General features: G+C 60.8%; 2 protein-coding genes across 4 annotated transcripts in view; one reads left to right on the top strand and one right to left on the bottom strand.

Annotated features, from left to right (window-relative positions):
* Nucleotides 1–2,004: 2,004 nt before the first annotated feature.
* On the top strand, nucleotides 2,005–9,257 carry TCIRG1 (T cell immune regulator 1, ATPase H+ transporting V0 subunit a3; the record flags this gene model as incomplete). The annotated part of the gene is made up of 19 exons (XM_081062185.1): nucleotides 2,005–2,121; nucleotides 2,361–2,439; nucleotides 3,269–3,489; nucleotides 3,579–3,664; nucleotides 3,952–4,078; nucleotides 4,169–4,251; nucleotides 4,409–4,502; nucleotides 4,577–4,789; nucleotides 5,478–5,622; nucleotides 6,172–6,311; nucleotides 6,383–6,540; nucleotides 6,635–6,725; nucleotides 7,219–7,337; nucleotides 7,420–7,633; nucleotides 7,977–8,099; nucleotides 8,329–8,433; nucleotides 8,507–8,624; nucleotides 8,837–9,014; nucleotides 9,099–9,257. 19 exons carry the CDS (start codon nucleotides 2,005–2,007, stop codon nucleotides 9,175–9,177), a joined length of 2,490 nt encoding a protein of 829 aa, XP_080918311.1. The 3' UTR covers nucleotides 9,178–9,257.
* Nucleotides 9,258–11,632: 2,375 nt separating this feature from the next.
* The window catches only part of CHKA (choline kinase alpha), a 42,656-nt gene continuing 39,482 nt past the window's right edge, over nucleotides 11,633–14,806 (bottom strand). For all 3 annotated transcript variants that reach the window (XM_081062890.1, XM_081062891.1, XM_081062889.1), the window contains 2 exons: nucleotides 13,934–14,015; nucleotides 11,633–12,783 (listed from right to left, as the gene is read on the bottom strand). In XM_081062890.1, the coding sequence (XP_080919016.1) occupies nucleotides 12,724–12,783; nucleotides 13,934–14,015 (142 nt within the window). In that variant the 3' untranslated portion in view covers nucleotides 11,633–12,723. The remainder of the gene's footprint in view (nucleotides 12,784–13,933; nucleotides 14,016–14,806) is intronic.

The raw sequence follows: 14,806 nt of genomic DNA, 5'->3' as shown, positions 1-14,806 counted from the left end.
CAAACGGGGTCGTTCCGACTCCAGAGCCTACCAGTCCGGAATGGAGGAGGTGGCAGACCCTCTCCTCAGCCCAGGTCATCATCTGAGCCAGGGGCACAGAGGAGAGGACCTGGTGGGTTGTTTGAGGAGCCGGCCTTAGCCTCCAGCCTCCCGACAAGGAGCAGAGGGGCACAGAGCGAGAAGTGGGCTGGACTCTGAAGGCCACAGGACTGGGGCATCTTCGGTTGCTCCTTAAATGGGACTGACCTCTGGTTCAGGAAGGGGCCAGGGAGGATGAAGGGTAGGGTGTGTGCCAGGGGAGGGCTCTGGCCAGGTCCCTACACACTCGTGCCCACCACAGGGAAGTGCCCAGGCCCGAGAGCCCTGTAAGTCAAGGCCACCAGGCTGGATTTGCCACAGCTGCTTTACCCTCTGGGTCCCCAGACCGGGCTTCCTACAACCCCCCATTTGGCCAGCCCAACTTTTTTGGGTGTCCAGGGCAGAGAACACATATTGGGCCCTCCCCTGAGCACTTATTGGGCACGGGGACTTCCAAACCAGTGGCCCCAGGCCTGGCTCCCCTCTGACTTGGCCACTTGCAGACTCTTTGATCTTGGACCTCCCCTCTCCAAGTCTCAGTTAACCCATCTATAAAACAGGGCTACAGTGCCCTCTCCCTCCAGGATTGCTGATCGTCTTAAATGAGGGATCACATGGGGGCTCTGGCTGTTGTTTTCACCTCCCTACCTGGGTCCTGTCTCTGCTGGGGGTGGCTAAGTCTCATTTACCCAAAGAGGAAGTAAAGGCCCCCCGAGAGGGCAAGAGACTCCCCCAGGGTCACACAGCCAATCACAGCTTAGGCAGAGCTCCAAGCCCTGGTCCCTGAGCCTTTGGGAATGGAAGCCAGCCCCTCCTACCCACCTTTCCTTGTCCAGGGCCCAGCCCTTCTGCAGCCTCAGGCTGTTTCCTTCGGCATTCTCTCCTCTCTGGGGCTAGGGACAGGGCTGCATTCCCTATTTAGACTTAAGTAAACCAGGCCCCCGGGGAGGAAGTGACCAGCCACACAGGCCCCAGTCGGCCCAGACAGTGGGTGGGGCATTCTGGCGCCAAACCTTCACCCTCTCAGTGGGACCCTAACCCCTGCCTGTCTCCTCTTCCCTCCAGTTTGAGAGCTAAAGAAACTGAGTCCCACAGAGAGGAAGTAGCTGGCCCCGGCCCTGAGAGCAGCGGTCACAGAGCCCTGGCTTGTGGGCTGGGCATCTGCAGGTCCCATTGGAGGCCACCCTGGCCCTCCCTCTGCCGGTGTTTAAGCAAGGCCCCGCCAAGCCCTTCCGGCCCATTTTGCAGTTTCCACAGTTTCACTTTCAATAATTTCGACATCTGGAAGTCTGCTGCCACCTCTACCCACAACAGCCACTGTCAGGCAGCCCAGGCCTTAGGAGAAGATCCCCCGTTCATGAGTGTTCCCAGCAGGCCTCTGTGCCCTCACTGGGCCCCTGGGGACACAGTGGAGATCCCCACCACCCTCAGCACACACAGACCTCGCAGGGAGGGAACAGGGCTCCAGCTGCCTGTGGGGACAGGCCCAATCTCAGCCTGGGTGTCTTGTCAAAGACACTCCCTGGGGTAGAAAGGCAAGGGCTCATGGCCAGGAGGCCCGCTGCTAGAGTGACCCTTGGCCTGGGGTCCCAAGGATGAGTAGGATGCAGGGCAGTGGCAGGTCACAGAGGAGGGCCAGTGTCTCCAGGAACCATCACGGGTGAGGAGCAGGGCCAGAGTCAGCCAGGAAGAGCTTGACCTCGGGCTTTGAGTCAGATTGTGGCACCGGCTATGTCAGGTTCCTTGTTTCCCGTGTTATCTCAGCATATCATCCAGCTTCCTGGGCCTGTTTCTCCATCTGTCAGATGGGGGTGAAAGCAGGACCTTCCAGGATTACGTGAGCTGATGTATACTGAATTCCTAGCCTGTGGGCAATCGTGGCTTGCCCCAGACTGAGCCCCCACCTCCTGCCCGCCCCACAGGACCATGGGCTCCATGTTCCGGAGTGAGGAGGTGGCGCTGGTTCAGCTCTTCTTGCCCACGGCTGCTGCCTACCCCTGTGTGAGCCAGCTGGGCGAGCTGGGTCTCGTGGAATTCAGAGACGTGAGAGGGGCTGGGATGGGTGTGGGAGGGGACCTTGTCCTTTGGTGTCCGAGCTGGATGCCCTCCTCAGGGGTGTGGGGTCTGGTCTGTCTCCAGCTGGGTATCTGGACGTTCACGGTGTGCTTAGCACCTTTTTGGGGAGGCAGCTACAGCCTGAGGAGAGCCTGGCCTGGGCACGGGTGGTGGGGACCTCCCTGACTCCGTCCCCAGAAACTGACCCCTTCACATGGCAATCACAGCTCAACGCCTCGGTAAGCGCCTTCCAGAGACGCTTTGTGTTGGATGTCCGGCGCTGCGAGGAGCTGGAGAAGACCTTCAGTGAGTTAGTCCCAGGCCTACATCCTAGGCAGGCTCCCTGGAGGAGGCGTAGGTCGAGCTTGGTCTGAAAGGGAGAGTCCTGGTCACCCAGGTAGAAGGCAGAGAAGGGAGGTCCAGGATAGGGCCTGCAGAGCCAGAGCAGGGCAGCTGGGATCTGTGCAGTGTTCTTGGGAACAGGGCAGCCTTGGGTGAGCTGAGCAGAGAACTGAGGCCAGGGCTGGCTCGGAAGAGGCCTTGAATACTGGGCGAGGGTCTGGAAATTTGTCCTATGGAGCTACTGTGGTTTCTTAGCAAGAGAGAGGCATGAACAGAGCTTTCTCTTCTGTAAATGGACCAGAGTGGGCAGAGGCCAGGATTTAGGGTCAGGTGCCCCCAAGAAGCAACTCCTTCTTAAACTCGGGCAGGAGGGACCCCTGCCTTGGCACCTGGAGAAGTCTGCAAGGTGGGAGAATCAAGCACACTTGTGTAATGGTTTGATAGCTTATCAATCAAGTGATCAGGCAGGCGCTGTGCGAGCCTCCATGCAAGCTCTCGCTCCGTGGCCTGCAATGTGGGGGCTGGCCTGCTGGGAAGAGCTCTGTGGGCCCCGGGCTCTGGGCTGCGCAGGGGCCAAGGGAATGAAGGCGGAGGGCAGATCTGTGGGGATGGAGGTTTTGCCTGGAGTTTATCTGAGGATCTGGGACATAGTGAATCAGTTAGCTAGTGGCCACTGGAGTTTGAGGTGGCATTTGGGGTCCCGTAGACAGTGGCCAGCCCTTGGCTAACAGTGGCCATTAGCTGGTGGTGGCCCCTGAGTGGCCTCCGCTGACACCCACCCCTCTGCACCCAGCCTTCCTGCAGGAGGAGGTTCGGCGGGCTGGGCTGGCACTGCCCCCGCCTGAGGGGGTGCTGCCAGCGCCCCCACCCCGCAATCTGCTGCGCATCCAGGAGGAGACGGATCGCCTGGCACAGGAGCTCCGCGACGTGAGGGGCAACCAGCAGGCCCTGCGGGCCCAGTTGCACGAGCTGCAGCTCCACGCGGCTGTGCTGGGTCAGGGCCATGGTCCCCCGGTTAGCACCATCCTGGGCAGGGCGCACAGGGTAGGGGTGGGTATCGGGCCCCATTTGGGCCCAGGTTCACGGTGCCTCTCGAATCCTAGGTGGCAGCCACCTACACAGATGGGCCTTCGGAAAGTAGCCCCCTACTCCAGTCCCTGGGGGACCCGCACCAGGACCTCAGGGTCAAGTAAGTGGGGGGCAGCTTCATGCTCTTTCTCATCAGCCACAGAGGCCCTGAGCACCGGCGTCAGGCCTGGCTCGGACTGCTTGTCCAGTGCTCCCAGGCCTGGAATTTTCCTTGCTCATGGGGATTTCCCCTCTTTGGCCCTGCATGGTGGGCTCCTGCCTTGTTCCTGGGGGCAGGGCCAGTGTGCCTGGTTGACCATCCTGGGCAGGGCACGGCTGTGGAGTGGTCTGGCGGGGCGAGGTTGGAGGAGGTAGGAGCAGCCCCCCCAGCCCTGCCTGTCCCGGCAGCTTCGTGGCAGGTGCCGTGGAACCCCACAAGGCTGCCGCCCTGGAGCGCCTGCTCTGGAGGGCCTGCCGCGGCTTCCTAATCGCCAGCTTCAGGGAGGCGGAGCGGCCACTGGAGGACCCCGTGACAGTGAGCAGTGATTGGGCTGGGGGGACCCAGGCTGGGGTGCATGCTGGGCGGAGCCGGGACTCCAAGGTAAACCGGGCCTCACTCCGTCAGGGCGAGCCTGCAACGTGGATGACTTTCCTCATCTCTTACTGGGGCGAGCAGATCGGTCAGAAGATTCGCAAGATCACGGACTGGTGAGCCCCCTGGGAGGCTGATTGCCTGCTGCCCTTGTGCCAGGCCCCTGCATGTCCCCTCCACTGAGCCCGCCCTGTCCCCTGCACTGCCCCGTGAGCTCCTTCCAGACTGATCTGGAACCCCTGGCTCACCTCATGTCACTTCCTCCCCTGCCAGCTTCCACTGCCACGTCTTCCCATTCCCCGAGCAGGATGATGCCCGCCGTGGAGTCCTGCAGCAGCTGCAGCAGCAGAGCCTCGAGCTGCAGGAGGTGGGCGCCCACGACCCGCGCAGCCTCCCCCCCCCCCACCCGTGCCTCCTAACCCCATCCTGCTCTGGCCTCAGGTCCTGGGGGAGACGGAGCGCTTCCTGAGCCAGGTGCTGGGCCGGGTGCAGCGGCTGCTGCCGCCCTGGCAGATGCAGACCCGCAAGATGAAGGCTGTATACCTGGCCCTCAACCAGTGCAGCGTGAGCGCCACACACAAGTGCCTCATCGCCGAGGCCTGGTGTGCCACGCGCGACCTGCCCACCTTGCAGCAGGCGCTGCAGGAAAGCTCGGTGAGCCCGGTGGGGGTCCCCGCACCCCCTGCTGCCAGGCCAAGGCCTGTTTCTGCCTCACAACACACTTCCCATTGCTTTGCTAGGGCTTCCCTTCCCCGGGGGAGTCCACCCTGATGGCCCTGGTCCAGCAAGCCCACCCCCTGACTTCCCAGAGCTTCTGGGGTGGACTGTCACACCCTGGTGGATGGACTGGGTGTTAAGTGAGAAACGGGGTTCAAATCCAGACTCTGCAGCCACTGGTCCTGTGACCTTGGGCCGACTAGAGGGAGCCTCAGGCTCCTCATCTGTGAAATGGGTGCAGTGACCCTGCAACCAGGGGTCGCTGTAGTGTGAATACACCACAGGCTGCCCGTGCCTAGTGGGTGCTTAAAGTTGCCAATGGGTTTCCGTCCTGGGCCACCTGGATGAGCAGTAGCATGCTTCTATTTCCCAAGGGACTGTGGTCCAGCTGATCTCTGGCTCTCCCTAAATCCCCCTGAATGGGGGCAGGTGGGACTGGTGGTCTGACTTCACAGAGAGAGGAGAGGCTGCCCCAGGTCCCAAGCGCCCATCCAGTGAGCCCCCTCTGTGCTCCACATCTCCACCTGGGCCTGGCTGGGGGATCCAAGGATCCCTGAGGGTCCCGCCATCAGTCTCATCTGCCATCTATCTGTCTGTCTGCCGGCCTACCTGCTGGGCGCCCCAGAGTGAGGCAGGTGTGAGCGCCGTGGTTCACCGCATCCCCTGCCGGGACATGCCCCCTACGCTCATCCGCACCACCCGCTTCACAGCCAGCTTCCAGGGCATCGTGGACGCCTATGGCGTGGGCCGCTACCAGGAGGTCAACCCCGGTGAGAGCCATGGCACCCCACAGCCCCACCTTGGTGGAAGTCTGGGAAGGCGGTATCCACACTGGACCTGTCTTGCCCTCTGAAGTCGAGGTGCACTCCCTGTCATTCCACTGCTGTCGGGGCCCAGTGCATTGTGTTTATCCCAGCAACCCGCCCCCCGCCTTGTGAAGCTCACAACAGGGCTGGCACAGGGTTGCACAAGGAGCAGCGGCTCTGCAGTAGGAATGATCCGGGTTTGAGGTCCAACTCGCCTACCTTGATAAGTTGCTTGGCTTCTTGGAGCCTCAGTTTTCTCACCTGTAGAATGGGAATCACGGTGCAGACTCAGAGCAGCACGGGGAAGGTGAACAATTATCAGACTTTGCCAACCAGCAGGCCGTGGGCCAAAGCGAGCCTGCAGATGTGTTCTGTTTGGCCACACTGTGTTTTTTAAGAAGTATGAATTGGATGCCATCCCAGAGTCTGGTCTTGGGGCCTCTGTGGCATCTGGTACAGAGATGTGCCTTTCTCCGTGGGGTCCTGGCTGACCATGGGGCCCCTCTCCCGCAGCGCCCTACACCATCATCACCTTCCCCTTCCTCTTCGCCGTGATGTTTGGCGACGTGGGCCACGGGCTGCTCATGTTTCTCTTCGCCCTGGCCATGGTGCTCGCTGAGGACCGGCCGAGTGTGAAGATGGCGCAGAACGAGGTGAGGTCGTGTGGTGGCCGGGCAGGTGGGGTGGGTGGACCCCGCCAGTCCCTCATGGCCCCCTCCCCCAGATCTGGCGCACCTTCTTCGGCGGCCGCTACCTGCTTCTGCTCATGGGCCTGTTCTCCATCTACACTGGCTTCATCTACAATGAGTGCTTCAGCCGTGCCACCGTTATCTTCCCCTCGGGCTGGAGTGTGGCGGCCATGGCCAACCAGTCCGGCTGGAGGTGAGGTCTGCCTGCCTGCCTGCCCCGCCGCCCCCCAGGTCCCCGCTGCCCGCGGTCCCTGCCTCCCTGAACACCCTGTCCGCTGTTCCCACAGCGACACATTCCTGGCCGAGCACCCGCTGCTTGCACTGGACCCCAATGTCACTGGTGTCTTCCTGGGACCCTACCCCTTTGGCATCGACCCTGTGAGTCCTGGCCGCTGGCTGTGGGTGCTGCAGGCAAGCGGGAGGGCAGCCTGGTTTTGGCGCAGGAGGCACAGGGCCCCAGATAGATAAGGGGCCCCCTTGCTGGGCCCACATTGCAGCCACTCCCCAGAGCAGAGAGGCATGGCGCAGTGACGAGAGCACTTGGTCGCTGTGGAGCCTCCTCTGTGTTGGGCGCTGTTCTGAGCCCTTTATGTGCAATGACTATATTTCATCCTCCTGACGGCTCCACGAAGAGCTCCCATTTTATAGACGAGGAAGCTAACACATGGGACCATGTGCCCAAGGTTAGCCCGTTAGAAAGAGCTGGGGTTGGGACCGGGTTGTCTGTGCTCTTAAGCAGTACCCTCTGCTGCCCTTCAGGGGAGGGCCAGGTGACAGATTGTGCTGAGGCCCCGAAGGGGACAAAGAGGTGGGTGAGAGTGACGTGGGCAGGGGGCCCCCTGCATGACACCCACCTCTCCTGCCACCCCAGGTCTGGAGCCTGGCTGTCAATCACCTGAGCTTCCTCAACTCCTTCAAGATGAAGATGTCTGTCATCCTGGGGGTCACCCACATGGCCTTTGGGGTGGTCCTGGGCGTCTTCAACCATGTGTGAGGGCCCAGGCTCCGGGGGCGGGGGTTGGGGGCTGGCAGGGCCAGGTGGTCCGCTGACCCGGCCCTCCTCCTACCCCAGGCACTTTGGCCAGCGGCATCGGCTGCTGCTGGAGACCCTGCCTGAGCTGGTCTTCCTGCTGGGCCTGTTCGGCTACCTGGTCTTCCTGGTCCTTTACAAGTGGCTGCGAGTCTCGGTGGCCGGTGCCGCCTCAGCCCCCAGCATCCTCATCCATTTCATCAACATGTTCCTCTTCTCCCGCAGCCCCACCAACCGGCTGCTCTTTCCTGGGCAGGTGGGCTGGGCCGGGGGCGGGGAGCAGGCTCACACCCCTCCTGGGGCCCTGTGGCCACTGGACACCTCGGAGCTGCAGGGTCCTCATCTGGGAACCGAGGATGCAGGCCCGAGGCCTTGACACAGCGGGGTGCAGGGACAGGGTTCCCAGAGCGGGGGCGCAGTGGGTGCCGGAAGCCTGTGGCCCTTCTCTCCCAGGATTCCTTATGGAGCAGTGATGTCCCTGCTCAGCAAGGGGTACTGCAGGAAAAGCCGACGGTGGGCTCCCTGGGCCCTGTGAGTCCAGTGGCCCGGGCCAGGTGTGGGGCTCGCAGGGGCACTGACTCAAGCGCCATCCCCTGCAGGAGGTGGTGCAGGCCACACTGGTGGTGCTGGCCCTGGCCACGGTGCCTGTCCTGCTGCTTGGCACACCCTTGTTTCTGCGCTGGCAGCACCGGAGGAGGAGGCGGCATGCTGGCCCACAGCCGGTAGAGGCGGGAGGGGGACACGTGGGAGGGGACTGCTGGGGAGGCAGGGCCACTGCCAGGCTGAGATACGCCTCCCGCCCGCCCGCCCTCCCTCCCTCCCTCCCTCCCTCCCTCCCTCCCTCGCAGGCTCCCCGGCCATGTACATGGGCAGCATGGGGAGGTGTGGGCCCGATCTGGGGCTGGGCCTGCTGATGCCCCCGCCCTTTCCCGTCCCCTGTCCCCAACCCAGGATGAGGACAAGACCCGGCTTCTGGACCCGCCTGACGCACCTGCGGCTGGCTGGGGCTCTGATGAGGAGAAGGCGGGGTGCTCAGGGGACGAAGAGGAGGCCGAGGTGGGTGTGGTGCCCTTCTGGGAGGGGGCTGGGGCAGGCCCAGCTTGCCCTCACTGGCCCACTCCACCCCCAGTTTGCTCTCTCCGAGGTGTTCATGCACCAGGCCATCCACACCATCGAGTTCTGCCTGGGCTGCATCTCCAACACCGCCTCCTACCTGCGCCTCTGGGCCCTGAGCCTGGCCCATGCCCGTGAGTGACCCGGCCAGCAAGTCCTGGCTCCGCACCCCCACCCCCTTAGCTGCTTGCTGGGTGGCCTGAGGGCGTCACTTCTCTGGGCTCCTGTAAAGTGGGGCCATCAGAGGAAGCCCCCGTTGGTCTCGCAAGAAGGGGGACTTCAGGCTGCCTGGGGGGCTGGTGGGCACCCCGGCCCCTGGTCTCCACTGCGCCTCCTTCATCCACAGAGCTATCGGAGGTCCTGTGGGCCATGGTGATGCGTGTGGGCCTGCGCCTGGGCCGAGAGATGGGCGTGGTGGCCGTGGTGCTGGTCCCCGTCTTTGCCGCCTTCGCCGTCCTCACCGTGGCCATCCTGCTGGTGATGGAGGGGCTCTCGGCCTTCTTACACGCGCTGCGGCTGCACTGGTGAGCTGCCCCCCCAGCTGGCCCCGGGCAGCATGGGCAGGGGTGGAGGGCCCTCCCCTCACCAGTGCCCCCTTCTCACCCCAGGGTGGAGTTCCAGAACAAGTTCTACTCAGGCACGGGCTACAAGCTGAACCCCTTCACCTTCACTGTGGAAGATGAATAAAGCCCACCTGTGGCCGTGCCCACGGCCCCCACCCTTACCTTGCTGTGGCAGGAAAGAAATAAAGAGGAGGAAGGTCCAGGACTGCGTCTTGGCCTGTCTGGCACGCCAGGGGCTGGGGAGGCGGGTGTGGCATCGCCCTGGGCTGCGGGCTGGTCTTTCCCGTGAGCTGGCTTCATGGACCCCTGCCAGCCATGCCTGTCTCATACCCTCCTTTGCAGCTGAGGATGTGGGGTGTGGGGGTGTGGGGTACTGGTGTAGGAGCTGGGGCCTCCAGAAGTCAGGGAGGACCCGTGAGCACTCCTGCAATAATCCCAGACTCTTGGGGTGAAGGACCAAGGAGGCATGTTTCCAACACATTCTAGCTCGGGATGAATCTCCCCCCAGGCTGGGCTGGGCTAAGTGACCTTCTCGTCCTTGGGGGTGTGCAAACTGACTGTAAGCGAATGTTCAGGGCACTCTGGGTGTGGAGGGTGGGGCCTGGCGTGAAAAGGCCAGTATCCCCATTTCCTGGTGCTGGCTCCGGCCCCGGCCCCAGCCACGCAAGGTGCTCTGAGGCAGAGAGCAGCCTGGGACATGCGAACCTGACCCAACACTTCACATGGGGGAGCAGTGATGTCACACACACCTGAGGCCACCATCCTGCAGAGCAGGGCAGAGGCTGCCCAGGAAGCCCCGAGGGTCGGGAGGCCTGTCCCTCCATCACCAGAGGCTGCAGCCTCTCCTGTCTCCTGGGTGGGCGGTCCTGTTCCCGTGGCCGTGTCACCTTGGGGGGTGGGGGTGGTATCCTGCCACCCTCCGTGGCTGGGTCCCCCCCATCTGGGAGGCAGGGCCAGTGCTTCTCAGAGGCCTGGCTGTCTCCAGCTGAGGAGCTGTTCTTCCAGCCCCAGGAACAAGGGCCGCGCGGAGGCCAGCGCCGCCCTGGGAGGTGAGCTGGGTGGCCTGGCCCCATCACTGGCTCTCATCTGCCCTGCGGCTGGGAGGGGCTTGTCCATCGGGTCGGGGCTGCCCTGCTGAGAGCCCCCACGTGCCAGGCTGCGTGGCAACCCCATGTGCGTGGCAGACTTGGCTCCGAGGAACGATTGCACTGTGGTGGGGAACAGCTGCGTGTGCAACTCAGGTGGGATCCACACTGAACACCTTCCTGGGGACAGAGCTGGGCGGAGGCCTGCAGGGCACAGCTGGTGACAGAGGGACCCTGAGCCACGTGGGTAGTGCTTTGTGGGGAGGCAGGTATGATCCCAGGGAGATGATGGTCGGATGTGCCCTGGCTGACACATGGCTGGCAGCCTGGGTGCCGTGGGACCAGCACACGCACAGTCACTAGAGCGGGCACTCCGGGGACATGGACGTCATCAGGAGACAGGGACGGGCACGTCCCCTGCCCTGAGGACAGGCCTGATCCCAAGCTCATGGTCTAATGCAAGACATAACTGAGGGAACAAATCAGAATTCCAGGCAAAGCCACACCTAGAGAATAAGTGATGGGACAGGAAGGAGGTGGGGTCGTCTAAGGGACAGCATCGCGTGCGTGGTGACTTTCTGAGCCAATCGTGGAAGGACATGAAAACCCAACCCCAAAACCTGTCAAGGAATCCACAAGCCAGCTGGGCGCCTTGAGGAAGAGGAAGGCTGGAGTGGAGGGCGAGGTGGGTGAGGCTGGCAGGGCCCGATGACGACGCACCTTGTGGGCACAGGGAGGTGGGAGCTTTAGTCTGAACGAGCTCTCATGCAGGAGCGCAGGACCATTTACTGTTTGGACATCAAAACAGTTGATGTTTTGATGTCCTGGTTGAACATATTTAAATGTCTACAATGGTGGACAGTGGCAAGTGTCCCTCCTGCCCTGGCCTAGCCGTTGTCGCCTCCCAGATGTTCCTGTTCCTTCAGTTTCCAGGCTCTTAGCCTCATGTGGAAAGGTGCTGGCTCAGGTAGTAAATGGCCTTTAGCTGTGGCTAGTTGGCTGTCAGCTGTAACCAGTGAGCCATTGGCCACTAATATAACTGCTGTGGCTACGCTAGCAGCAAATGGGGGCTAGCAAGAGTGGATTGCAGTTAGGACGCAGACTGCAGCTAGCCAGTGAGGTTGGTTGGCAGAGAAGGGGACGTTAGGTTGCGGATAGCGTGGCTCCTGCTTCCACCCCAGCCACCGGCGAGAATACAGTGGTATGACTCCCCTATCTATGGCTCCGTGGGTGTTCCTGTTTGGCCTCACCATGTCCTGCGTTCTTATGTGGGGAGCGGGACCAGAGACCCCACATGGCACCCTACATGACACACACCTTTCCACATATCTGCACGCCCTGGGGCCTGCTGTCGGCACAGGTAGGTGACAAGCGCCCTCCCTGAGACTCAGGACACAACCAAGGCCGACAGCTGAGGAGGGGTTATTTTTGTTTGTTTGTGTAGGACAATCTCTGTGGTAACAGAAATGTATGCACAAATACAATTCAAGTAAGTAGAGTCAAAAAAAGAATTTATTCCAAAGGACATTTAATGTACACAGATTTCACAGCTATACTCTAGCCACGCCCCCACATGCCACACACAGGCTGCATTTCCCACCAGGACGACCACGTCGGGGGCATCAGGGAACAGTGAGGGCGGGGACAGCTGGCAGAGAGCCCAGGCCGGGGTTTCCCTTGCCCCACCTGGCTGCCTGAGGGGCCCTGGAGCTGCCAGCCCTGTCACAGGACCCCAGCTGCAGGTTGAGCAGAGTCATGGAGGAGAAAAGGCAGAGTGGGGACAAAGCAGGCTGCTCCCTTCGGGGAAGGCAGACTGGGGGATGTGTCAGCATGTCCCCACGCTGCCCCTCGTCCAGCCATGGGCCCTCTGTGGCCACAGCTCACTGCCTGCCCAAAGCCGGGGTCGGCAGCTCGTTCAGTTCTGAGGAGGGTGCGGCAGAGGCTGCGTCCTGTTAGGAAGAGTTTCGTCCATATCACAATACGCTCAGCAGGTCCAGGGAGCCACGCGCACCCGACGGACAGCAGGTCCCACCGCGGCTCGCAGAGCCAGGCGCGGCCTGCGACCTCCAGCGTCAGCCACTGGGACCAAAAGGATGAAGGAGCAGCTTCGGTGACGCGCAGGCAGGCTGCCGAGCAACATGACAACCAGTCTGCCCTCGGGGCTGAGCGTGCCTGCAGTGTTACCTACAGAGCCTGGTACAGTGCTCCCTGGCAGGGTAATCAAAACCCTGCAAAAATTTAACGTTAACCCAAGTATCTGCGGTAACACTGTTTACTCTTGCTGTTCGCCGTACTTGACGGAAGCTGCAGGCCCCAGACACGAAATGCCCACTAGGTTAAAAGGAATCTGAGATATTGCACTAATGTACTAGATTTCTGCTGCCCGATCTCATTTCAGAGTCCTAGTGAAATCGTAAACAAGATATGGAATAAATGTTACTCAATTTTAATACAGTCTCTCGTATCATACACGTCTGTGTGCGGCAGCGACACCCCGCCTTCCTGCAGCGGTCGGAGCAGAAGGGCCCCGAAGGCTCGGCCGCCCCACTCAGTCCAGGGATGAAGCGTATGATGTCATCCCTCCGTCACACCCCTAGCTTCCTCTTCTGGTCGAAATAGGCATCAAACCTCGCCTGGGCATACTCCTAGGAGACACAAGGAAGAGTGGCTTCGCGGAGGGCTCCTGTCAGCCCTGCCAGCCCCACCAGCGCCCAGGTTTCCCTCCTCCCCCGCGCCACCAACAGCTCAGCACAGAGCAGTTGTGGCTGCAGCAGGCTGTCCAGGAGCCCGCCTGCTCTAAAGGCAGTCTTCTCACGCTGTGTTCTCAGCAGGGTTCACTGCCATACCTCACCTTACAGGTTCCCTGCCTGGCCACCCTGGCTGGCCTGGCCCTGCCAACCCAGACAGGACTTCTGTCTAGTTACTTAGTGCTGCCATGGCTCCCTGTCTCATGTACCCTGCAGTGCTGCAGGCACTCAATGACAGACGTAACAAAGGCTCCTCTTTTAAAGCAAGAAAGGTCACAGGGCGCGCGCTACTGGCAAGCACAGAACAAAGAAGTCTATTTTGTCTTCCAGTATCATTTGACCGTGATGCCCAACGTGCATTAGAAATCCAAATCTGCCCTTCTTCTCTCGTCTAATTCCACCCGTGTGTTGCCAACCCCTCTGCCTAGAAGCAGAAATAATCCTAACACAGGACTGAGGAGGAAAAGCGAACATCTTCCAATCACCTGTCCCAGAGCAAGGGGCTCACTCCACTTTTGTGCACCCCCACACTGGGCACCCCACCGACACCCACGGAGTAGCAGAGGGCTTAGCTAAAGGGCACCAAGTGTCTCTATGTCAAGGTCAGTTATTAAGGTGAGAATAAGATGACAGCCTGGCTTGGTACTCATCTGCCTACAACAAACAGTGTCTAATTCAGTCAGCACCACCTCCCGACTCTAAGTAGGGTGCTGCAGGCTGAGAACAGGGTGGTGACAGGTGGATTAAATGCGTTAAGGCACCTGCAGGCACCTCCACATTCCTACACGCAGTGTGCCTGTGTCAGGGACGGTGGCCTGCTGGCCCCGGGAGTGAGACCTCCAGAGGCAGACAGACGCGGCATCGGCGCCGGCGGCCTAAACATCGCAGCCTCTCTCCCGCAGCTACCAGGGCCGCGCCCCGTCTTGGTGCCAGCTCACCTGGCTCAGGGAATGGCTCACCCTCTGTAAGGAACATTTACCGCCAAGCATTCACACACACTAGCATTTTTTTTCCCTGGTAGAAGAGAAAAACCTCCCCCAAAACATACCATGTACCCAAATTCAATGGATGAAATCTTGGCCTGTACGATGGACCAAAGTCCCCAGAAGAAATGGGACGCCAGGGCAAACCTGTAATTACAGAAGCAGAAAACGCACATGAGATGTGGCACCAGTCAGGGGACGGGTGAGGTCACTTCCGTTAGGCAGACCTTCAAACTCAGTCATATGGATACAAACAGTCAAACTCAGTGGGATTATCTCCCACAGCAGCGGAGGACAGCATGGGCGCCACAGCCGTCCTCTCCCCACCTCTGGTTGTCCACGCTGGCAAACCATGTGCCACAATGAAAGAAACCCTCTGTGTGAGCACATGGCATCAGCAACCCTGCCACACGTTACCCAGCAAGAGGGGGAGTCGCTGCCTTGCCCAGGAGGTAGGTTGACACCTGCGCCCTCGCCCCATCCCCTCCTCTCACACGGAAGTGAAACTGAGTACAGGACAGCGTGAGCCAGGTCACTTCTAGGTGAAGGTCACTGTGAACCCAAGTTCTCCTCACATCAATACCTTTGGGCTCTATGAGAATAGAGATAAAGCTCTAATTCAGGGACGAATGTGCTAGTATCCTCACCAAACCCAACTGCTTTTCTTGCAGTCCCAGACCCTGTACCGTCCCTTGGTGCTGCCCTTTCTGTCGGGGTCTGTCTCCCCCGCCTACCTTTCTATCTCTATCTGTTCAAGAACCAGAAAGGGATGATCTGAGCCGCAGGAGGAGCCGAGGGGGCAGAGAAGGGCGGTGGACACTTCTGAAGACCACGACGAGGTGATTGGAGCTTAGTGGGCAAATAGGACGAGGTTATCTGAACAGTCATGTTTACCAAAGGCTCTCCCAGGATATCCCAGAGAATGGGAATAACTCAGG

The sequence above is a fragment of the Rhinolophus hipposideros genome (assembly GCF_964194185.1).
Source record: "Rhinolophus hipposideros genome assembly, chromosome: 10".
NCBI classification, from domain to species: domain Eukaryota; kingdom Metazoa; phylum Chordata; class Mammalia; order Chiroptera; family Rhinolophidae; genus Rhinolophus; species Rhinolophus hipposideros.
This window is presented reverse-complemented; position numbering and strand designations above follow the sequence as displayed.